Genomic DNA, 25,530 nt, shown 5'->3' with positions numbered 1-25,530 from the left:
TTTGCAATTTCCTTCAGTGAAACTTTTGGAAAATGTCTCTTCAGCCCATGTCAAAGTCTTTATACCCTCACTAAATGTTACATCCCTCTCAGGTTTTAGTTAAACCAGATTGTTTACAACTACATTCTATTTGACCCCAAGCTGAGATTCTGACCCCATGTCCTCTTCATCATAAACTGTCTAATTCCACCTCCTTAATTTCACTTACAATCTTTCCCTGCCTCAGTTCCATCTTTGATTGAAACTCTTATTTGTGCCTTTATCATCTTCAGACTGTTGTATTTAGTCTGACTTTCCACCTTTTGCCTTCTGTAAATATCAGCTCATCCAGAATTCTGCTGCCTGTGTCTAAGCTCACCCTGTTCTGTCCTGTTCAGTAACAGCCCTGTGCTTGCTGACATACACTGGCTTCCAACCCCTCAAAGCTTCCAATTTACAATGCTCAACCTTGTGTATTTAATTCTCTCCCTACCTCTTCCCTCTCTGTCTAAGTAACCTTCTCCTCCTCTCCCAATATATTATTCCTATGACTTTTCTAATTGGGGTGGGGGGTTGCTCAAGCAACCTCCCCAACTACCTCCCCTGTAAAATTCAGCCTTACCTACATGCACAATACTACACCTACCACTGTTCCTCTATCACACCTAGATCTAATCAAAGACTGAAAAGACTCATACACATCTCTATCATCTAAAACCTTAAGGACAGGTCCCCCAATGCCTTTGTCCAAATTGTTGATGAAGTTTGTAAAGAACAATAGTCCCAAAACTGATCTCCGTGACCTTCCACTCATAACTGATCTTCAAGCAAAGCTTATTGCTATTATTTCAAAGCCTCTGTCTACAAAAATGCAACCAGTTTCTCATCCATGTGTTATTGTTTTGTAGGCAGCTAAGCAAAAGCTGGTATGATTTCTTCCTATAACATTTGTTCCAACATGAACCTGCTTTTTGGCTGCCCTGTACCCCTCAAATCTTTTGTGCGTACCTTCTGATGTCCTTTATCCGGTACTTATGGGACAGCTCACCATTTGGGCACCTTCATTGAAACTGCCAGAAGAGCTTGTCTTTTTTCACTAACCCTGCAATTTGTCTGCTGCCTTTTCACTTCATTCCTGTTTTTAAAGCAACTACGTTTTACATGATGCCAGTATTCAGTACCCATTTGTCAACTCAATATCCTTGACAGATTCCTGGAGTGCCTCCTTCCAATTGAGTGGATTGCTGCCCTCTTTCCTTCCTAACTAACTTGTTCCATGTGCTGGGTGACCTCCTTCAGCTTCCCCGAAGTGTCTGTGTTGCCAGCTGCTTCTTTAGATCAGAAACCTTGAGCTTCAGTACAAGTGATTGAAGGAGCTTTCTGCTCAGACCAGACAAATGAAGCATCCAGAGCTTCCCACAAGGTGCAGAAAGTGGACAGCCTGAGCCTAAGCCATCCTCTCCCACTGCTTACCGTACTAAAAATTAACATATTTCTCTCAAACTTTTAATAAAATTGGACATAACATAGTGTTTTAAACCATCAGCCAGGCAAGCTCAACCCAGCAGACTATCTTTCATGACATCTGTGGCTGACTGTCAGTCCTAGTAGTTGTGAAGAAAAGGTTGCTGAAGAACATCTTGACTACATAAGTCTAAATGCGGTGGTAAAGTCGTTAAAACTAGCTGATATCAAAGTGACAACAAAACATGATGAGGCACTGCAACTATGTATGACGGCTATAGAATCAATAAAACTGGAAAGGCATGATTGACAGAACATCTACAAACAAAATCACTCACACTCTACAAATTTTAGGCCCATTGCATGTCAAAATTGTACTTCTTCAATGGGCAAACTCCAATGAGGACCTGCGGATTGCACATTCCACTGGCCTCATGCAGTTCAAGATTAATTCCTTGCTAGCCTTAACTTTCACAGTGGCTCAACTGCAATATTACTGAGGGAACGCTACATGTTTGGAAATAAGTTGAAACATTAAATTGAGGTCCAATCTGCCTGTTGAGATGAACATTGTATTAATGATGAAGCACAGGAGAGCTTCTGTGTTCTTGATCAACATTACCAAAGCAGATTAACTGATCCTTTATCCTGATTCTGTTTGTGGGGGCTTAAATGTAAAATAGCTGAAGTTTTTGCCTATATAACATGATTGCACTACAAAGTAATTAATTGCAGGTGAAGTACTTTCAAATTTGATGCTTGCTGTATAAACAGAAATGGTATAAGTTGCTTGCTGTGCTTTTGCTGCATTTAATGGAGAAGTTGACACTAGGTGTGAAATAACGGATAGGATAACTCCACACTGTGCTTTCAGTGGTGGTAGACGAACATGTAGCAGCAGATGCTGAGAATGCAGATAACTGTTGTGTGAAGTTCTTGAGAAGGATTAGTAAGATTCAGTAAGAAGCATACTGGAGTAGGACTGCTGCACATGATGTTAAAGCAATGGATTCCTTTATTCTCTTTCCAAACTCCCTTTACTGGCACATGTCTATGGTAGCTTTAAGTGGACAAGGTGCAGAATGAAATTTTCAATACACGGCATCCCTCCCCTCCTTAGTAAATGAGAGGCATAGCGTGTTTCAATGGTTTAATTCCAAAAGTGTAAACAAACATAACTTGAACATTCAAATTCACCAGTAACCACTATTACATATTCAAACATTTGTATTGATTTAACAATGAGATGAAAGATTTATTCACCAAGTGAAAATAGTTCACTTCACAACATAATGACTTAAGCATGGTGGACATCTTCTCTCACGAGTAGGATATCGTCTGACATCAGATATGGTCTCATTTCACTCCTGTTCTTCATCTGAGTTTTCAGCGTCTAAAGTGGACTCCATGCTGCAAATGGTGTTTTCCGTGCTCTGAAGAATGACATGTTTCATGTGATGATTTATAGTGATCTTAGCAGTGATCTTTGATCAATCGTATCAAATAGCTGGATATCACTGAGGCTTGTTTGCTTTCCAACATGACAATCATGTTTCCCAGCACTTTATCTCTTAATTTTGGTAGTGTAGCTCTAAATTTCATGTTTCACTCTGCATTCACTCTCATTCGATCCTCCTGTCCTCTGTCACGTTTGCGTACATTATGATAGTTAGTTTGGTGGGGTAGCTCAGGAAGATGTTGTTATGACCCAGCAGTTGGTAAAGCTGAGTTATTTAAAAATCCTAGAGGAGAAACTTTGAACAACCGTCATAACCTATATTTTCAAGTGATATGTTTGAGAGGCAGCTCTAAATTCAGGAATCAGACCACCAGTTCTTGAGAGGTTTTTTTATCAAACTATATGAGACATTTATTAATTTACACAAGTTAAATATATATACATGGCTACAAATTACTACTATCATAACTTTTAACAAATTCCCAAATTAATCTCCATTAAGGCAATAGCAACCCATAGACTTTAAGCAGACACCAGGCAAAGCATTTTCACCTTACAAATTCAAAAAGAGGTTCCTTTCACTTTGGTTCCTTTTCAGACACAGTGGTAGGCTTACAGGCTTTGATGTTACATTGCTTCTGCCCTGCACGCTCATAACTGCTGTTTGTTATATCCAACACATCTCTTTGAATGTAAATTCTCATTGTATCATCAACCGCTTTGAACTCCACCTCTTCTAACAATAAAACTCCTTTCATAGTACCAATTTTATTAGTAATATAAACACTGCTTGGTCTCTGCTAGCTAGGTGCCAGACTTCATCCCCTTCTTGAGTGCTCTATTCAACAAAATGCAAATGTACCTCTACTTCTCTGTTTACATCTCAAAATTAGTATACATCTCAAAACTAGTATACATCAAAGCACCCAGCCTAGCTGGCTTTAATCCAGTTAAGATACGCCCACAGACTAAACCTCTATTTAAAAAAAAATTCCAATTATATGTTGATAGCTTCAAGACAGGTGTGTGTGTGTGTGTGTGTATGATGTGAAAAGATGAATGCAGCTGGAGGCTTTCCAGTGGTTGACTGAGGAGTCACTCTGTAACTGTGGAGACACTGATCCAACTCCTCTGTCCACTACTTGCACTCAGCTGTAACTGTACATATCACTTTTTAAGGAACGCATAAATCTCATCATCTCCATTAGCTCTTGACCAACATGGTGTGATTTTTTGATGAGTGAAGTCCAGGTAGTTTGCAAATTTACTGAACTCATCCCTGATGAAAGGGGTTCCATGGTACTCTCACCATTTGAGGGTCTGCAAACAAAGCGCAAATCTGGCCAATGTTTGGGATGACTGCTTTCAGTGAGGTAGCCATAACTATTTCTGTATGATTGGGAATCTGCTCTAGTCATCAGTGACAACAGCAGCTATTTACCAGTGTGAAAATCTAGGAAAGCAACATTAGTTTCAATCCAAGACCCTGGAGGTAGTTCTGACATCTTGAGTGATCACAAAGATTTGACATTGTAGTTGCTTGACATGGCAAACACTGATGGATTTTGTGCTCTACCATGCGGTCAATTCCTGGAAACCGTACCTTTTTTCAAAGGAGTTGCTTGGTTTTGACAATTCCCTGGTGACCTTCATGTACTATATCTACAATATTACTCTCCATGATTACAGAATGAAAGTGCAGTTGCCGCGTAACACAAGATCAGCTGTGATTGTAACGAAGAGCTCATTTTGAACATTGTGAAGGTCTTGTAGAATGAGTGATTTTGTTTGTAGATGCTCTGCCAATCACTTGTTTCTATTTTTGTGATTTTATAGCTGTCACACATAGCTGCAGTGCCTCATCACATTTTGTTGCTGCTTTGATGTCAGCTAGTTTTAGTGACTTTACCACTGCATTTAGGCTTACGTACTGCAGATGTTCTTCAGCAACCTTTTCTTCACAACTACTAGGACTGACCATCAGCCACAGATGTCGTGAAAGATAGCCCACTACCTTTGATCTTGCCTGTCGAAGGGTCATGAGGACCCGAAACGTCAACTCTTTTCTTCTCCGCCGATGCTGCCAGACCTGCTGAGTTTTTCCAGGCAATTCTGTTTTTGTTTTGGATTTCCAGCATCCGCAGTTTTTTTGTTTTTATTTAAGAAGTGTAAGATAACTCCCTGTGCTTGAGAGTGCTTCTCTCTTGTGAATAACATTGCTCCATAAGTATTAGCGATCGGCTTACCATTGCATCAGTTGATGGGTTACCAGCCTTGTGTTTCTGCACGAGAACTGCATCTAAGCTAACTGGGCCTTGCATCCATGACTAGCTGTGTGCTTTTCTCAGGGTTGAAAGAGGCAGTTGTGAAATTTGCTGACAACCGTTGATTGATCTGGTGTTACAGCTTGTTTGTGTGATGTAGTCCACTCCCACCTGGTTGTCTTTTTTGAGAGCTGAGGTAGAGGGGGCAGTTAATATAGTGAGGTCAGGAATGATGTGACGACAGTACATGAGACCCAGCAGACTCCAGACTTCCTGCACATTTTTAGGATCTGCAGTGTTTGCAATGGCTTCAACTTTCTGTGGATCAGCTCCTTCATTGCTGAGCACATGACCAAAAAATTCAATTATGCTTTTATTGAACAGGCACTTGATTTTGGTTAAGGTGAGGTTATGTCTCTAAGATGTTGGAAGCAATGCATGTAGTCATATCTCAAGTTTCCTTTCAGTGCAACTGTAGATGAGAATGTCATTACTGATGTTCAGCGTGCTTTCAGGTCCATGAAGTGAAGACTGAATCCTTGAGCTGAAATACGTCAGCTACTGAATTGTCTCCAAAGTTAAGCCTCTTGTATTGAAAAAGTCTGATGGAAATGGATAACACTGTAAGATACTTCAATTCTACTGCAAGCTCGATTTGATGGTAACCTGCATTGAGATCAAGTTTAGCGAAGTGTTTAGCACCATTCACCTTTTGATATCGTCAATTGTCAAGTGTTGGTATCAAGTATCTTTCTCGTTGTCTGGCTAGCTTTGGTGATTGCATATCAACACAGATTCTAATCTGGTTCTTGCTCTTGGGTGTCTTGATGACTTGTATGAGTGAGACCTAAGGTTTAGGCTCATCCCAACTTTCTCAATAATGTCAAGGTTAAGTTAGTGCTGAACTTCCTTCTCTGTCTACTTCCTGGCATGAAACGTTATTCGTTTACATTGATGCGTGACTGGGACACATTCAGGTCAACACGCAGCTTGCATGTAACACCTTTCAGTTTTCCAATATCAGTGAAGCGGTCAGCTTAAATTTGAGAGTATTGTTGGTATGTGTAGGAATTTTGTATGTGATGGCAATCATAAGCAGATCTGTTGCTGTGTGGAAACTGATAAGTGTATCACACTCTTCAGCTATGATGTACATCATTTGTCTGGTGTCTCTGAATGAGACTGATTTCTCAAAAGTCCTGAGAACTTACCATGGTTTGCAAGGGAAGATTTTTTTATTCCTTGGTTTACAGATTGAAGTTTGTTTTGTCTCCCATGATGTTGGCAGATGCTCCAGTATCCATGAGAGCATCTACTTTTGAGCAGTCATTGGTCACTGTCACACGTGGCTTCTTGCTGTGTCTTAAATAAGAACACAAAAGTATCTTCAGGATTATCCACCTTTACATTAAGTACATTCTTAAGCACATTCATTGTGGTATGTGTATGTGGCACCCATCATTGGTCTTTGTTTTTGAGTTTGCTGATGAACAACAAACGTGAGCAAGGCGGTTGAGTTTTCTACTTTTAGCAGTATCAGGACACTCTGTCCCGCACAGATAAGCACCACCACAGTGGAAACATTGTTTGGACAGGTTACAGCTCTGTTTGTGAGGCTGTTTTAGTTGCTTTGCAGGTGATTTCCTGGCACAAAGGTGCTGAAGAGTGTTCACAGGAGGAGTGTGGTAGTTACTGTTGGCAGCCTCAAGTTCAGTAGCTCGGAACTCTGAAAGCGATAGTGATATTGCTAACTCCAGGAGCTCTAACGGCTTTTCTTTCTCAAGTGCTTTTCAGTTATGACTGGAGAGACACCCTTCAATTATTTGTGTTTTGATATCTCGTATGACATCACTGAAGTCACATTTGGTTGGACTTCCCTCCATAGTGTTTAATATTAATGAATTATCTCATCTGTTTCTTGTTTAGTACGTTGTTTTGCAAAACCTACCATTGCGCTTTCAAAACATCACAGTCGTGGGAATACAGTGCTGGCTCTGAGTGCACATCAAAAGGTGGTAGATTGGATATAGACAATGTTATCTTGGCCAGCAGTGCAGTAATAGGGAATAAAGGAATCCAGTGTTATCTTGGCCAGCAATCAAAGATCCGGGGTCGTGTGTCTTTCAAAGAAAAACGACTCTGAGATGATCCAAGATTAATATTTTTTCCAATTGGATGATTATTTTTGTGAGATCAGTGTGTGTGTATGTGAACACCCGTGCAAAGCACCCTGTTGCTAATCTTGGGCTAGAGTGCCTCGTGTGTGTCTAACAGGCTACAGCCTCAAAGTGTTCCCTAAATCCCCGACTTTAAGTGCTGTCTTCAGAAAGTGGACACCTTCCAAAAGTTACATACCTGAAAGCAATGCTTCAAATTTTCACCATCTTCATTACTATTGCAAAGTTCTTGAGAAGAAACATTTAAGATTCAGAAGCATTCAGGAGCAGGACTGCTTCTAATGCTATTCAAACATTGGATTCCTTTATTCCCTTTCCAGACTCCCTCTACTGGTACATGTGTATAGTAGGTTTAAGTTGGCAAAGTACATAATGCGATTCTTAATAAGCTACATGCAGTGACTTGTATTTCAGATCAGAATCTTGTGTCTGCAGGTAGCAGTGTGGAGTTTGATTGGTGTGCTGTCTCCAGCATCCGAACCCTGAGGCAGCTTGGGAAGAAGACTGTGGTGGTAAACCATAATCCAGAGACTGTGAGCACAGATTTTGATGAGTGTGACAGGCTTTACTTTGAGGAGCTCTCGCTAGAAAGGATCTTGGACATCTACGAACAGGAGGTGAGACAGCAACTCTGTTCTTCTTTGGTCTTCCACATTAGTGCATGACCTACCCTAGCCCTTATGTTTCTGCCTGTCTGCTGGTGTTGTCAAACAGTCCATTTAGACAATCAGAAATTCTTAGAATTTGATTTATTCTTGAAGTAAGAAAAATAATTAGCGTTCTTCATTAATTATTAAAGGTTGACTGGCTTCCAAGTGAGATGTATTGATTAGTGGTCAACTGGGTTTTCAGTGAGATGTGTTACAAACATACGAACTTATGAAGTAGCAGCAGAAGTAGGCCACGTGTTAATCTCTCTAATTTTATGTATGCTATGCCAGTTTGCATGCAGCTCAGATAATAATCCAGAGATTATGAACTTTGAGGTTTTGCTTTTCAATTTAGAGTTTAATTTAATTTTAATTTTTAATTTACTTTCAACGCAGGACCTCTTTCCTAGTTCTACCTGTGTCATTGGTACCTATGTGGACCACAACAACTGGATTCTCCCCCTCCCACTGCAAGTTTCTCTCCAGTCCTGAGCATATGTCCCGAACCCTGGCACCGGGAAGCCACCTGGACTTCTGCTCTTTGCTGTAGAGAACACGGTCAATCCCCCTCACTATACTGTCCGCTACTATCACTATATTCCTTTTTGCTCCCCCCACTTGAATGGCTTCCTGTACCATGGTGCCATGGTCAGTTTGTTCATCCACCCTGCAGACCCCACTCTCATCCAAACAATCTGAGGGAACCACAAATCTATTGGACAATTGCAGAGGCTCACTTTCCTGCACTCCTGTCCTCTGGATCCCCTTACCTGCCTCACTCACAGTTACACCCTTATGTTCCTGACCACTGACCAAATCAGAAGACCTTATCCTAAGTGACTGCCTCCAGGTACAAAGCATCCAGGTAACTTTCCCCTTCCCTGATGTGTTGCAGAGTCTGCAGCTCAGCCTGCAGCTCAATAACCCTGAGCTGTATTTTTTCAAGCCACAAATACTTGCAGACATGTTTGCCCTGGATCACAATGTTATCCAGGAGATGCCACATGCTGCAGCCTTGACAAATCACCTTTCCTACCATCCATAATGTGTTTTAAATAACTACTTAATTATATTATGCACTTATTTATGTTGTTTCTTTATATATCTTATTCACTTTCCCACCAATTTGTTGCATTATTTTAAACCTTAGGGGTAGACAAGAACTTACCCACTTATCAGATACTCACTAAACACTTACTTCCTTTCCATGTTGTAGAGTAAGAACCAATTCCTACAGGGTGAGAAGGGTAGAAAAAGGAAACGAACACCTCCTCCCTCCCGCCCCCATTCACCAAACTCCCCCACTTCAAATTCCAAGTCTGTACTCAGTTTCCTCAGCTGAATGTATTTACCTTGGCTGCACTAAAGAACCATGAATTGATCATAAACTGAAGTGGAGTTACAGTAACCAGGTTCAACCAGTTAACGAATTAACTACGCAGCTCCTACAGCTGAGAGTGAGTTTACGCTGTCTAAACAGCAAGAAAGAAAGAACTAGGCCTGCTTACACAGTACTTTACAATTTCTGATAATTACAGACTGGAATAGATTTGGAGAGCAAAATTGCTTAGTGGGTTGAGAGTTCAGTGAGATCTGTTGATTAGTGAATTGATGGGGTTCTTGAGATGTATTGGTTAGTGGATTGACTGGGTTCTCGGTGAGAGGTATTGATTAGTGTGTTGACTGGGTTCTCGGTGAGTTGACTGGGTTCACAATGAGATGTATAGGTTAGTGAGTTGATTGGGTTCTCAGTGAGAAGTATTGATTAGTGGATTGACTGGCCTCTTGGTGAGATGTACTGATTAGTGGGTTGACCAGGTTCTCGGTGAGAGGTATTGATCACTGTGTTGACTGGGTTCTTAGTGAGTTGACTGGGTTCACAATGAGATGTATTGATTAGTGGATTGACTGGCTTCTCGGTGAAATGTACTGTTTAGTGGGTTGACCAGGTTCTCGGTTAGATATATTGGTTAGTGAGTTCACTGGGTTCTCAGTGAGAGGTATTGATTAGTGTGTTGACTGGATTCTCAGTGAGTTGATTGGGTTCACAATGAGGTGGATTGATTAATGAATTGACTGGATTCTCGGTGAGGCATATTGATTAATGAGTTGACTGGGTCCTTGGTGAGATGTATTGATTAGTGAGTTGACTGGGTTCCCGGTGAGAGGTATTGATTAGTTTGTTGACTGGGTTATCAGTGAGTTGTCTGGGTTCAGGATGAGATTTGTTGATTAGTGAGTTGACTGGGTGCTCGGTGAGATGAATTGATTAATGAGTTGACTGGGTTCTTGATGAGATATATGGATCAGTAAGTTGACTGGGTGCTTGGTGAGGGGTATGGATCAGTAAGTTAAAAGCAAAAAACTGCAGCTGCTGGAAATCCAAAACAAAAACAAAAACAAAAATACCTGGAAAAACTCAGCAGGTCTGACAGCATCTGCAGAGAGGAACACAGTTAATATTTCAAGTCCGTATGACTCCATCTGTAGGAGTCCATCGCATTCTCTCAGTTTGTTCGCCCGTTTCTTCCACGAACAGAGGCCCGAACAATTCCCATCCACCACTACTCTCCTCCGTCTGGCTGAACTTGTTCTCACACTGAACAATTTCTCCTTAAACTCCTCTCACTTCCTCCAAATAAAAGGTGCGGCTATGGGTACCCGCATGGGCCCCAGTTATGCCTGTCTCTTTATGTGGTATGTGGAACATTCTTTGTTCCAGTCCTACTCCAGCCCCCTCCCGCAACTCTTTCTCTGGTACATTGCTTCAGTGCTGCTTCATGCTGTCGTCTGGACCTGGAAAAATTTATTAATTTTGCTTCCAATTTCCACCGCTCCATCATTTTCACATTATCCATCTCTGACAGTTCCCTTCCCTTCCTTGACCTCTTTGTCTCAATTTCTGGTGATAGACTGTCCACCAATGTTCATTACAAGCCTACCGACTCCCACAGCTACCTCGACTACAGCTCCTCACACCCCGCTTCCTGTAAGGGCTCCATCCCATTCTCTCAGTTCCTTCGCCTCCGTCGCATCTGTTCTGATGATGCCATTTTCAAAAACAGTTCCTCTGACATGACTTCCTTCTTCCTTAACCGAGGTTTTCCATCCAACGTGGTTGACAGGGCCCTCAACCGTGTCCGGCCCATCTCCCGCGCATCCACTCTCACACCTTCCTCTCCCTCCCAGAACCATGATAGGGTCCTCCTTGTCCTCACTTATCACCCCACCAGCCTCCGCATTCAAAGGATCATCCTCCGCCATTTCTGCCAACTCCAGCATGATGCCACCACCAAACACATCTTCCCTTCACCCCCCCGGTGGCATTCCGCAGGGATCATTCCCTCCAGGGTACCCTGGTCCACTCCTCCATCACCCCCTACACCTCAACTCCCTCCCACGGCACCTTCCCATGCAACCGCAGAAGGTGCAATACATGCCCCTTTACTTCCCCTCTCCTCACCGTCCAAGGGCCCAAACACTCCTTTCAAGTGAAGCAGCATTTCACTTGCACTTCCCTCAATTTAGTCTACTGCATTCGCTGCTCCCAATGCGGTTTCCTCTACATTGGAGAGATCAAACGCAGACTGGGTGACCGCTTTGCGGAACATCTTCGGTCTGTCCGCAAGCATGACCCAGACCTCCCTGTCGCTTGTCATTTCAACACTCCACCCTGCTCTCATGCCCACATGTCCGTCCTTGGCCTGCTGCATTGTTCCAGTGAAGCTCAACACAAACTGGAGGAACAGCATCTCATCTTCCGACTAGGCACTTTACAGCCTTCTGGACTGAATATTGAGTTCAACAATTTTAGATCATGAACTCTCTCCTCCATCCCCACCCCCTTTCCGATCCCCCTTTTTTCCAATAATTTATGTAGATTTTTCTTTTCCCACCTATTTCCATTATTTTTAAATGTATTTCCATCCATTGTTTTATCTTTGCCTTTTAGCCTATTTCAATCCCTTCCCCCTACCCACCCCCACAAGGGCTATCTGTACCTTTATTATCACATTCCTTAGATAATATCACCAGCTTCAACACCTCTTTGTTCTTTTGTCTATGACATCTTTTGGTTATCTCCACCTATCACGGTTCCTCTATCCAGTTCTACTTGTCCCACCAACCCCACCCCCCAAACCAGTTTATATTTCACCTCTTTTCTATTTTTCCTTAGTTCTGTTGAAGAGTCATACTGACTCGGAACGTTAACTGTGTTCCTCTCTGCAGATGCTGTCAGACCTGCTGAGTTTTTCCAGGCATTTTTGTTTTTGTTTTGGATCAGTAAGTTGATTGGGTTCTCGGGGAAAGGTATTGATGCGTGAGTTGACTGAGATCTCAGTGAAACATGTTGATTAGTGAGTTGACTGGGTCCTTGGTGAGATGTATTGATTAGTGAGTTGACTGGGTTCTTGATGAGTTGACTGGGTTCTCGGTGAGATGTCTTGATTCGTGAGTTGACTGGGTTCACAATGAGATGGATTTATTAGTGTGTTGACTGGGTTCTCTGTGTTGACTGGGTTAACAACAAGATGTATCAATTAGTGAGTTCACTGGGTTCACAATGACATTGATTGATCAGTGAGTTACAGGTTTCACGGTGAGATGTGTTGATTAGTAAGTTGACTGGTCTTTGGTGAGATGCATTGATTAGTTTGTCGACTGGGTCCTCGGTGAGATGTATTGTTTAGTGAGTTGACTGGGTTCTCAGTGAGTTGAATGGGTTCACAATCAGATGTACTGATTAGTGAGTTGCCTGGGTACACAATAAGATGCTTTGAGTAATCAGATTGTGATTTTCTTTCCTCAGAGTTGCAAAGGGTCCATTATTTCTGTCGGTGGACAGATTCCAAACAACCTGGCTGTTCCGTTATATAAGTATGGTGTGAACATTCTGGGCACCAATCCAATGCAGATTGACCGTGCTGAGGATCGTGCAGTCTTCTCCGGAGTGCTTGATGAGCTCCAAATTTCCCAGGCCCCATGGATGGCTGTCAATTCTTTGGTAAAGCACATCATTGTAATCAAATCTTATGAAGGCCATAAAGGGATGGGTTAGGATCAGTGTGTTCAGTGTATGAAAAATTGGGACTGCTGGAAAGCTGCATTGAAGATACAAACTGTTGGGAATATATTGCAGATAAGTCAAAGTTTGAAGAGGCAAGTTAACATTTTGTAGTGTCCCCAAGGCTTTAATCTGTCTTGTCTGTAATAATTTAGTTGTTTTGCATCAATAGAAAAGGTGAAATTATATAATCATAAAATTCTAAGCTGTTCTACAGTGGGTGATCTGTATTTCCTGCATTGGTAGAGGGCAGGCAACATTTGTGGAATGTGGGCAGCACTGGAAGAGGGTGGGCAGCAAAACAGAATGGGCAGAATGTCGGCAGCAAGGCCCTGTCCTTCAAGCCCAGATTATGTTTGTGTGACCGAGAAATTGATTTTTGTCTGGCAAGTGCATTAATGGTTATGAAATCAAGTTAGATAAATAGATTGAAGGTACAGATGAGTCATGATCTAACTGAATTGAGAACAGACCTGAGGGGCTGAATGGCCTCCTCCTGTTCATGAAAACATAGAAATATAAAAACTAGGAGCAGGAGTAGGCCATTCGGCCCTTCGAGCCTGTTCCGCCATTCATTATGATCATGGCTGATCATCCAACTCAATAACCTGCCCCCGCTTTCTCCCCATATCCTTTGATCCCTTTTGCCCCAAGAGCTATATCTAACTCCTTGAAAACATACAATGTTTGGTCTCAACTGCTTTCTGTGGTAGTGAATTCCACAAGCTCACCACTCTCTGGGTGAAGGAATTTCTCCTCATCTCAGTCCTAAATGGTCCACCCTCTATCCTCAGACTGTGACCCCTGGTTCTGGACTCCCCCACCATCGAGAGCACCCTTCCTGCATCTACCCTGTCTAGTCCTGTTAGAATTTTATAGGTTTCTATGAGATCCCCCACTTATTCATCTGAACTCCAGTGAACATAATCCTAACCGACTCAATCTGTCCTCATATGTCAGTCCCACCATCCCAGGAATTAGTCTGGTAAACCTTCACTGCACTCCCTCAATAGAAAGTACATCCTTCCTCAGATAAGGAGAACAAAACTGCACACAATATTCCAGGTGTGGTCTCACCAAACCCTGTATAGTTGCAGCAAACATCCCTGCTCCTGTACTTGAATCCTTTCGCTATGAAGGCCAATATACCATTTGCCTTCTTTACCGCCTGCTGCGTTTGCATGCTTACCTTCAGCGACTGGTGTATGAGGACACCCAGGTCCCGTTGCACACCCCCCTCTCTCAATTTATAGCCATTCAGATACTAAATCTGCCTTCCTGTTTTTGCTACAAAAGTGGATAACCTCACATTTATCCACATTATATTGCACCTGCCATGCATCTGCCCACTCACTCAGCTTGCCCAAATCACATTGAAGCATCTCTGCATCCTCCTCACAGCTCACCCTCCCACCCAGCTTTGTGTCATCTGCAAATTTGGTTCCCTCATCTAAATCATTAATATATATTGTGAATAGCTGGGGTCCCAGCACTGATCCCTGCGGTACCCCACTAGTCACTGCTTGCCATTCAGAAAAAGACCCGTTTATTCCTACTCTTTGTTTCCTATCTGTCAACCAGTTTTCTATCCATCTCAATACACTACCCACAAAGCCATGCACTTTAATTTTACACGCCAATCTTTTACGTGGAACTTTGTTGAAAGCCTTCTGAAAGTCCAAATAGACCACATCCACTGGCTCCCCCTCATCAACTCTACTAAGTGCATCCTCGAAAAATTCCAGTAGATTTGTCAAGCATGATTTCCCTTTCGTAAATCCATGCTGACTCTATCCGATTCTGCCACTGTTTTCCAAGCGCTCAGCTAGTAAATCTTTTATAATGGACTCTAGAATGTTCACCACAACCGACATCAGGCTGACTGGTTTTTCTCTCTACCTCCCTTTTTAAATAGTGAGGTTACATTAGCTACCCTCCAATCTGTAGGAACTGTTCCAGAGTCTATAGAATCTTGGAAGTTGACCACCAATGCATCTACAATTTCTAGGGCCACTTCCTTAACTGCTCTGGGATGTAGATTATCAGGCCCCAGGGATTTATCAGCCTTCAATCCCATTAATTTCCCCAACAGCATTTCCCGACTAATACTGATTTCTTTCAGTTCCTCCCTCTCAATAAACCCTGTGTTCCCCAACATTTCTGGTATGTTGTTTGTGTCCTCCTGTGAAGACAGAACCAACGTATGTATTTAGTTGGTCAGCCATTTCCTTGTTCTCCATTTTAAATTCCCCTGTTTCTGACTGTAAGGGACCTACGTTTGTCTTCACCGATCTTTTTCTCTTCACATAGAAACTTTTACAGTCAATTTTGACGATCCCTGCAAGCTTACTCTCATACTCTATTTTCCTCTTAATCAATCCCTTGGTCTTCCTTTGCTGAATTCTAAAGTGCTCCCAATCCTCAAGTCTGTTGTTTTTTGTGGCCAACTTGTATGCCTCTTCCTTGGATTTAATAATTTAATCTCTTATTTCCTTTGTAAGCCATGGTTTGGCCCCCTTTCCTGTTTTAGTTTTGCGTTAGACAAGAATAAACAATTGTTGCAGTTCACCCATTCGCTCTTTGAATGTTTGCCATTACCTAACCCCCGTCATCCCTTTAAGTAATGTTTCCCAAACCATCATAGCCAACTTGCGCCTCATACCATCATAATTTCCTTTATTAATTCAGGACCCTAGTCTCAGAATCGACTTTGTCACTCTCCATCTTGATGAAGAATTCTATCATAGATTGCCAATTATTCCTTTCTCATTACACAATACCCAGTCTAGGATGGCTTGTTCTCTACTTGGTTCCTCAACATATTGGTCCAGAAAACCATCCCGTATACACTCCCAGAATTCCTCCTCTATGATATTGTTACTAATTTGATTTGCCCAATCTATGTGCAGATTAAAGTCACCCATAATTACAGATGTTCCTTTATTACATGTGTCTCTAATTTCCTGTTTAATGCCATTCCCAACATCATCACCACAGTTTTGGGGTCTATATACAACCCTCACTAATGTCCTATGTTTCCACATTCTTGTCCAGTATTGCTACATTGTGCTATCAGTAACATTATTTTAATGGATTATGGGGAAGACTTCAATCCAATACATTACTACAACAAAGTGCATTTATATAACATCTTTACATAATGAACCAGTCCAAGGTGCTTCACTGGTCTATATTCAACAATCAAACCTAAGAAGGAGATTTTGGAAACAAAAGAAGCGAATTCTGAAAAAACAGTTCGAAGGCAGATAGTACCTTTGGATTTAGAGATAATATTTCAGTTTAAAGACCTGTTATCAGAAGAGATTAATTAGGATATTGCCGATAGCTTGGCCAAAGAGGCAGAATTTAAGCAGAAGAGAGAGGCAGAGAGATTTGGGGAGGTAGCTGCAGAGGTGATGAGTAAGGCAGCTGAAGGAATGGCCACAATGAAAGAGAGAAGGAAATGGGGAATGCACAAGAGGACACAATTGGATGGACACAAATATCTTTGAGGTTTGAAGGGCTGAAGGAGATTACAGAGATAGGGAGAGACAAGCCCATGGAGGGATTTGAAGGTAAGGATGAGAACTTTAAAATTGAGGTGTTGCTGGACCAAGAACCAGTGTAGGTCAGCACACACGTTTGAAAGGTGAACGTGACTTGGTGTTTGTTTAAAAATGGGCAGCAGGGTTTTGGATGAGGCCAGTATTCTAAGGGACTGCACTTCAGTGTGAGTCAGCATTCTGAGAAACTGCACCCCAACAAGGTTCAAGATCGTGAGGTACTGAACCCCAGCAAGGTTAAGGATCATGAGGTACTGAAGCCCAGCAAGGTTCAGGATCCATGAGGCACTGAACCTCAGCAATGTTCAGGATCGTTAGGTACTGAATCTCAGTAAGGCTCAAGATCATGAGGTACTGAACCCCAGCAAGGTTCAGGAACGTGAGGTACTGAATCCCTGCAAGGTTCAAGACCCTGAGGCACTGATCCGCAGCAAGGTTCAGGATCCTGAGGTACTGATCCCCAGCAAGGTTCAGGATCCTGAGGTACTGATCCCCAGCAAGGTTCAGGATCCTGAGGTACTGATCCCCAGCAAGGTTCAGGATCCTGAGGCACTGATTCCCAGCAAGGTTCAGGATCCTGAGGCACTGATTCCCAGCAAGGTTCAGGATCCTGAGGTACTGATTCCCAGTAAGGTTCAGGATCCTGAGGCACTGATTCCCAGCAAGGTTCAGGATCCTGAGGTACTGATCCCCAGCAAGGTTCAGGATCCTGAGGTACTGATCCCCAGCAAGGTTCAGGATCCTGAGGTACTGATCCCCAGCAAGGTTCAGGATCCTGAGGTACTGATCCCCAGCAAGGTTCAGGATCCTGAGGTACTGATGCCCAGCGAAGTTCAGGATCTTGAGGCACTGATTCCCAGCAAGGTTCAGGATCCTGAGGCACTGATGCCCAGCAAGGTTCAGGATCCTGAGGCACTGATTCCCAGCAAGGTTCAGGATCCTGAGGCACTGATTCCCAGCAAGGTTCAGGATCCTGAGGCACTGATTCCCAGCAAGGTTCAGGATCCTGAGGCACTGATTCCCAGCAAGGTTCAGGATCCTGAGGCACTGATTCCCAGCAAAGTTCAGGATCCTGAGGCACTGATTCCCAGCAAGGTTCAGGATCCTGAGGCACTGATTCCCAGCAAGGTTCAGGATCCTGAGGCACTGATTCCCAGCAAGGTTCAGGATCCTGAGGCACTGATTCCCAGCAAGGTTCAGGATCCTGAGGCACTGATCCCCAGCAAGGTTCAGGATCCTGAGGCACTGATCCCCAGCAAGGTTCAGGATCCTGAGGCACTGATCCCCAGCAAGGTTCAGGATCCTGAGGCACTGATTCCCAGCAAGGTTCAGGATCCTGAGGCACTGATTCCCAGCAAGGTTCAGGATCCTGAGGCACTGATTCCCAGCAAGGTTCAGGATCCTGAGGCACTGATCCCCAGCAAGGTTCAGGATCCTGAGGCACTGATCCCCAGCAAAGTTCAGGATACCGAGGCACTGATTCCCAGCAAGGTTCAGGATCCTGAGGCACGGATCCCCAGCAAGGTTCAGGATACCGAGGCACGGATCCCCAGCAAGGTTCAGGATCCTGAGGCACGGATCCCCAGCAAGGTTCAGGATCCTGAGGCACTGATCCCCAGCAAGGTTCAGGATCCTGAGGCACTGATCCCCAGCAAAGTTCAGGATCGTGAGGCACTGATTCCCAGCAAGGCTCAGGATCGTGAGGCACTGATTCCCAGCAAGGTTCAGGATCCTGAGGTACTGATTCCCAGTAAGGTTCAGGATCCTGAGGCACTGATTCCCAGCAAGGTTCAGGATCCTGAGGTACTGATCCCCAGCAAAGTTCAGGATACCGAGGCACTGATCCCCAGCAAGGTTCAGGATCCTGAGGCACTGATCCCCTGCAAGGTTCAGGATCCTGAGGCACTGATCCCCAGCAAGGTTCAGGATCCTGAGGTACTGATCCCCAGCAAGGTTCAGGATCCTGAGGCACTGATCCCCAGCAAAGTTCAGGATACCGAGGCACTGATTCCCAGCAAGGTTCAGGATACCGAGGCACTGATCCCCAGCAAGGTTCAGGATACCGAGGCACTGATCCCCAGCAAGGTTCAGGATACCGAGGCACGGATCCCCAGCAAGGTTCAGGATCCTGAGGCACTGATCCCCAGCAAGGTTCAGGATCCTGAGGCACTGATCCCCAGCAAGGTTCAGGATCCTGAGGCACTGATCCCCAGCAAAGTTCAGGATCCTGAGGCACTGATTCCCAGCAAGGTTCAGGATCGTGAGGCACTGATTCCCAGCAAGGTTCAGGATCCTGAGGTACTGATTCCCAGTAAGGTTCAGGATCCTGAGGCACTGATTCCCAGCAAGGTTCAGGATCCTGAGGTACTGATCCCCAGCAAAGTTCAGGATACCGAGGCACTGATCCCCAGCAAGGTTCAGGATCCTGAGGCACTGATCCCCAGCAAGGTTCAGGATCCTGAGGCACTGATTCCCAGCAAGGTTCAGGATCCTGAGGTACTGATTCCCAGCAAGGTTCAGGATCCTGAGGCACTGATCCCCAGCAAGGTTCAGGATCCTGAGGCACTGATCCCCAGCAAGGTTCAGGATCCTGAGGCACTGATCCCCAGCAAGGTTCAGGATCCTGAGGCACTGATCCCCAGCAAGGTTCAGGATCCTGAGGCACTGATCCCCAGCAAGGTTCAGGATCCTGAGGCACTGATCCCCAGCAAGGTTCAGGATCCTGAGGCACTGATCCCCAGCAAGGTTCAGGATCCTGAGGCACTGATCCCCAGCAAAGTTCAGGATCCTGAGGCACTGATTCCCAGTAAGGTTCAGGACCTGAGGCACTGATCCCCTGCAAGGTTCAGGATCCTGAGGCACTGATCCCCATCAAGGTTCAGGATCCTGAGGTACTGATCCCCTGCAAGGTTCAGGACCCTGAGGTACTGATCCCCTGCAAGGTTCAGGACCCTGAGGTACTGATCCCCTGCAAGGTTCAGGACCCTGAGGCACTGATCCCCAGCAAAGTTCAGGATACCGAGGCACTGATCCCCTGCAAGGTTCAGGACCCTGAGGCACTGATCCCCTGCAAGGTTCAGGGTACCGAGGCACTGATCCCCAGCAAGGTTCAGGATCGTGAAGCACTGATCCCCCGCAAGGTTCAGGATCCTGAGGTACTGATCCCCTGCAAGGTTCAGGATCCTGAGCTACTGATCCCCAGCAAGGTTCAGGATCCTGAGCTACTGATCCCCAGCAAAGTTCAGGATCCTGAGATACTGATCCTCAGCAAGGTTCGGGAATGTGAAGAACTGAAGCCCAGCAAGGTTCAGGATAGTGAGATACTGAACCCCAGCCGGGTTCAAGATCGTGAGATACTGAACCCAAGTAAGGTTCAAGGTCGTGAAGAATTGATCTCCAGCAAGGTTCAGGATTGTGAGGTACTGAACCCCAGCAAGGATCAGGATCTTGAGGTACTGCAACCCAGGCCTTTTGAAAATCCAAATAAGTTACATGTACTGCATTGTCATTGTCTACTCTCTTTGCTACCTCAAGAACCTCAGTAAAGTTAGTTAAGCAAAATTTTCCCTCTTGAAATCCATGCTGACTACCCATTACAGTATTTTATTTCCCATTTCTAGATGTTCCTCTATTCTCTACTTTACTGAGGATTCCATTATTTTTCCTACCACTGATGTTAAGTCAATTGGCCTATAATGTATATGTTCTCTTCCCCTTCGATATAGGTATTATATTAGCTATCCACCAGTCCTCTTGTCTGATACCTATTTCTAATTAATTATTAAATATATTAAATATTATGAAGTTCAATCAAGCTGCAGGTGGAGCAGAGAATATTGATCTTTTTTGAACTACTCAGTAGTGAGAAAATGTAGAGCAAGAGCTACCAGGAAGCACTTGTCTGTTGCATTGTGAACTGCAATTAAACAGGAGAGGGTCTACAGGTCATCAGTCCTGACTGTGTCTTTCACTAGGACCAGATATGCAGTATCCCTTGTTTACATCTTTCTGTCTAACTACAAGTCTGTAAATCCATCTGTGAATTTTATGCCTATGTCGTATCATAGGAATCTGCTAATGGTTTATTATCTGGACTATGTTTCCATTCATGTATTCAGTGCAAGAAGTGCAAAGGGAAAATAGAAAAAAGTACTGAGAACACACTATAGGACAACCAGCTTCTTGGAAAAGACTGGTTAATGTCCCAGGTATAGATGCTTGATTAGAGCTGCAATTCTGATGAAAACTGTATCCCCATTTGTCTTTCTTGGGATTTGGAAGGCTGTGCTGTGGATTCCAGACCCGTTCATCATGAGATGGATTTTTGCTATACAGTAAGCGTCCCTTTCACTGACTGACTTCTTTTTGATGTTAGGATGATGCACTTTCATTTGCTGAGACTGTGGGCTACCCCTGCTTGCTGAGGCCATCTTATGTCCTAAGGTAAAGTTATTATTTTTGGGTTTGAGGATCCACTTGTCTGTGAGAAATATCAACTTTATTTTATACAAGATGCCAAACATTCAATCTGTGCAGGTTTTTGGGTATAAAACTGGTTATTTTGTGGTAGCTTGTTATCCAGGAGGAGGGGTGATTTAGCTATGTGTGTATATGTGTGTGTGTGTGTGTGTGTTGGGGTGGGGGGGGGGAGGGGGGCGCTGATATAGCTGTGTGTGGGGTGGGGTGCAATGATCCAGCTGTGTGTATAGGGGGTGTTGGGGCGATCCAGCTGTTTGTGTATGTGTGGGAGGGGTGAGATGATCCAGCTGTGTGTGTGTGTGTGTGTGTGTGTGTGTGTGTGTGTGTGTGTGTGTGTGTGTGTGTGTGTGTGTGTGTGTGTGTGTGTGTGTGTGTGTGTGTGTGTGTGTGTGTGTGTGTGTGTGTGTGTGTGTGTGTGTGTGTGTGTGTGTGTGTGTGTGTGTGTGTGTGTGTGTGGGGGGGGAGGGGGGCTGATGCAGCTGTGTGTGGTGGGGGGGTTGGGAGCAGCGGTTCAGCCTGTGTGCTTGCGCATGTGTGTGCGTGTTGATGGATGATCTGGTTCGTAACGTTTAGCAGCCACGTGCTGCTGATATGTAGACGTTTCATGCTAGTATTTCATTTTGATTCTCTCAGTGGTTCAGCGATGAACGTAGCTCACGATGCGACAGAGATGAAGAAATTCCTTGCGGAGGCGGCTCGTGTCTCTCAGGTACCTGCTCCACTCCCTTCCTTGTGATTATTGATTGATCTCCATTCCTTGATGCCTGACTATGTTCACTCTGTTGCTATTACACTCTCTGTGGATCAACTTGACAATTTATAGTCTTGTTTTATTTGTATGGAGTGCAATGGAAAGAATTTGGTTAAAATGTGAAGTTTTTATGCACTTTAGTCGCCCAGGAAATGGCCTGCTCTTATAATGATACTGTTTTGAAAAACAACTCTCTCCAGATAGAGAATAATGACTGATGCAACAAGAGAAATAAAACAAGAAGAACAGAAAAATTGAATATTTTTAATTGGTGAGAAACTGCTAGATGTTGGTTTTCAGAGGGATATGGAGGCCCTTGTACAAGATGTGCAGAAAGTTAACATGCTGGTATGGCAAGTAATTAGGAAGGCAAATAGTATGATAGCTTTTATCACAAAATGGTTGGACTACAAGAGTAAGGAAGTCTTGCTATAATTGTGAAGACCTTTGGTGGGACTGCACCTGGAGTAATGTGCAATGTTTTAGCCTAAGGAGACGTATACTTTCCTTAGATAGGATGCAATGAAGATTGATCCCTGGGATGAGCAGGTTGTCCAGGAAGGAGGGATTTGAGTAGAATGGAGCTATACTGTTCGGAGTTTAGAAGAACGAGAGATGATATTGAAACATGTAAGATGCTTAGGGGCTTGACGGGTTAGATGGCAAGAGAAGCTATTTTCTCTGGCTCAAGTGTCTGGAACTAGAGGGCTGCTTTATCCTGGATTGTGTTGAGTTATTGAGTGTTGTTGGAGCTGCACTGATCCAGGCAAGTGGAGAGTATTCCATCACACTACTTGTGCCTTGTAGATGATGGACAGGCTTTGGGGATCAGGAAGTGGGGTATTTCACCTTGTCTCTGACCTGCTCTTGCAGCCACAGTATTTATATGGCTGGTCCAATTAAGCTTTTGACCAATGGCAACTCCCAGGATGTTGCTATTCGGGGGCTGGGTGGGGGGGTTCACCGATGGTAATGCTATTGAATGTCAAGGGGAGATGATTAGATTCTCACTTGCTGGAGATGGTCATTACCTGGCATTTGTGTGGCACCAAGGTTACTTGGCACTTATCAGTTCAAGCCTGGAAATTGTCCAGGTCTTGCTGTACGCAAGCACAACTTACTGTAGTACCTGAGGAGTTGGTACTGAACACCGTGTAATCATCATCGAACATCCCAACTTGCATAAAAAGATCCAGTCCTGATGAAAATCATGTTTGGAATTTGTGAAAAAGAATTGACTCTGTTCTCATTAAACCTTCTCTCCTGTTCACTACAGGAACATCCAGTTGTTCTCACCAAATTTGTTGAAGGAGCTCGGGAGGTTGAAGTTGATGCAGTTTCAAAGGAGGGGAAGGTAAGAATAAAATTTAATGAGTCAATATTCAATTCATGTCTCAAACACAATGTGACAGTTGAAAAGTCACCTGAGCTGCCGCTGCCAGGTTCTAACCAGTACAGAAGGTCCAACCAGCTCATTAATGTCTGGTCGTTCCACAGACCAGATATTGCCAGCAGTGTGACTGGTGGAATAATCTTCCAGGAGGCTACCTTGCATGTGGCCACCTCAGTGTTCACCATCCTGTTTAGTATTGCTGAAAAAAGAGACAAGTCGAAACTTTTCGTCGTGCACTCATCAGGACACTTTGCAAGAATACCAATATTTGGGGCACTAATATTCGAAAGACCTAGGGCAATGCTCTGGGACCCGCATTCGACTCCCATTACGGCAGATGGTGGAATTTAAATTTAATAAAATTCTGGAATTAAAAATCTGATGATGACCACAAAACCATTGCCGATTGTCGTAAAAACCCACCTGGTTCACTAATGTCCTTTAGGGAAGGAAACCTGCTGTCCTTACCTGGTCTGGCCTACATGTGACTCCAGACCCACAGCAATGTGGTTGACTCTTACCTGCCCAGAACAAGGGCAAGTAGGGATGGGCAATAAATCCTGGTCTAGCCAGTGACATCCACATCACAGCATCACACAGTGCAGAAGAGACCCTTCGGCCCATCGAGTCTGCACCGGCACGTGAAAAACACCTGACCTACCTACCTAATCCCATTTACCAGCACTTGGCCCATAGCCTTGAATGTTATGATGTGCCAAGTGCTCATCCAGGTACTTTTTAAAGGATGCGAGGCAACCCGCCTCCAACACCCTCCCAGGCAGCACATTCCAGACCGTCACCACCCTCTGGGTAAAACTGTTTTTCCTCACATCCCCCCTAAACCTCCTGCTCCTCATCTTGAACTTGTATCCACTTGTGACTGACCCTTCAACTAAGGGGAACAGCTGCTCCCTATCCACCCTGTCCAGGCCCCTCATAATCTTGTACACCTTGATCAGGTCGCCCCTCAGTCTTCTCTGCTCCAACGAAAACAACCCAAGTCTATCCAACCTCTCTTCATAACTTAAATGTTTCATCCCAGGCAACATCCTGGTGAATTTCCTCTGCAACCCCTCCAGTGCAATCACATCCTTCCTATAATGTGGCAACCAGAACTGCACACAGTACTCCAGCTGTGGCCTCACCGACGTTCTATACAACTCCAACATGACCTCCCTACTTTTGTAATCTTTGCCTCGATTGATAAAGGCGTGTCCCATATCCCATGAATGAATAAAAAAAAGGGAAAAAATCAATTTATACTGTATGAGAAGAAAGTGCTGATTGGTTGGCAACCTAACTCTGATTGGTAGAGGTGTTGCCATGGAGAATGCACCACTGATGGTGACTGGCAGCATTGTTCAAACTTTAAACCAGGCAGCTTGACCCTGATTGGTCAAGATGTTGCCCTGAGTCAGCGAATGGCTGCCATTTATCTTGTTTGGCTGAAATGGGCGCAATGTGTGTACATGTTCTTTCTGTCTGCAAAGAACAGGGCCCTGTGTATTAATATATGTAGCTTCCAGCAAATGCTCCACACTGTGAGCCTGACTGACAATCTTAAATTGGTTGTTTGCGTAATTCTTAGCACATTGAGGATTATTTAGCAAATGTTGTCCAATCGCAGAATCACATCTAATGTTGGACACTGTGTTCTGAGTTTTGAAAGCATGGGCTGGTTGGGTACTGTCTATACCTTGCCCAATGCGAACAGCAACTGGGACATGCTGTTTAATGCGATCCTCTAGCCTTTGGGACATATAGCCTACATAACTACCATCACACTGGCACTGATTTGTGTGATAGGCACAATTTCTTTATGGCTTTACGGCAGTATCCTGTTGGTGGCGAATACCACTTATGTCGCTACTGTATAGTAAGAGTGTGAAACAGCTAGCTTCATCTGCTGCTTAAATTTTTGAGATACCTTGCTCTTCCAGGGGAATCTGAGGCAGACTGAACGCTTTTCAAAGCCGAAAATGACAGTCTTAGGCCTGTCCATGAGTTTGCATAATATACAGCGTGAAATTATCTGATCAGGATAGCCATAAGGTTATCCTGATAAGATCACTTCATGCTGTACATCACACAACCTCACAAACAGTCCCAAGGGCGTCATTATTGGCCTTAAAGATGGCGGGGGCGGGGGGGGGGCGGGGTGGGGGGTGCTTGGTCGCCTCAACATGAGGCGTCATCACTGGCCAGCACAGAAGGGCTGCACTGAAGATTCCTGAAGCCTGTAGAGACATTGGGATGGAGGAGAATCCCCTCCACAGATTTGTCCAC

At 44.2% G+C, this 25,530-nt stretch overlaps 1 protein-coding gene across 2 annotated transcripts in view; it reads left to right on the top strand.

The window, feature by feature from the left end:
- Positions 1–25,530, top strand: part of cps1 (carbamoyl-phosphate synthase 1, mitochondrial) — a 275,872-nt gene that overhangs the window by 133,788 nt on the left and 116,554 nt on the right. For both annotated transcript variants that reach the window (XM_041201760.1, XM_041201761.1), the window contains exons 25-29: positions 7,779–7,960; positions 12,804–12,998; positions 20,997–21,064; positions 21,734–21,809; positions 23,128–23,205. In XM_041201760.1, the coding sequence (XP_041057694.1) occupies positions 7,779–7,960; positions 12,804–12,998; positions 20,997–21,064; positions 21,734–21,809; positions 23,128–23,205 (599 nt within the window). The remainder of the gene's footprint in view (positions 1–7,778; positions 7,961–12,803; positions 12,999–20,996; positions 21,065–21,733; positions 21,810–23,127; positions 23,206–25,530) is intronic.

Source organism: Carcharodon carcharias, chromosome 12 (genome assembly GCF_017639515.1).
Source record: "Carcharodon carcharias isolate sCarCar2 chromosome 12, sCarCar2.pri, whole genome shotgun sequence".
Classification (NCBI taxonomy): domain Eukaryota; kingdom Metazoa; phylum Chordata; class Chondrichthyes; order Lamniformes; family Lamnidae; genus Carcharodon; species Carcharodon carcharias.
This window is presented reverse-complemented; position numbering and strand designations above follow the sequence as displayed.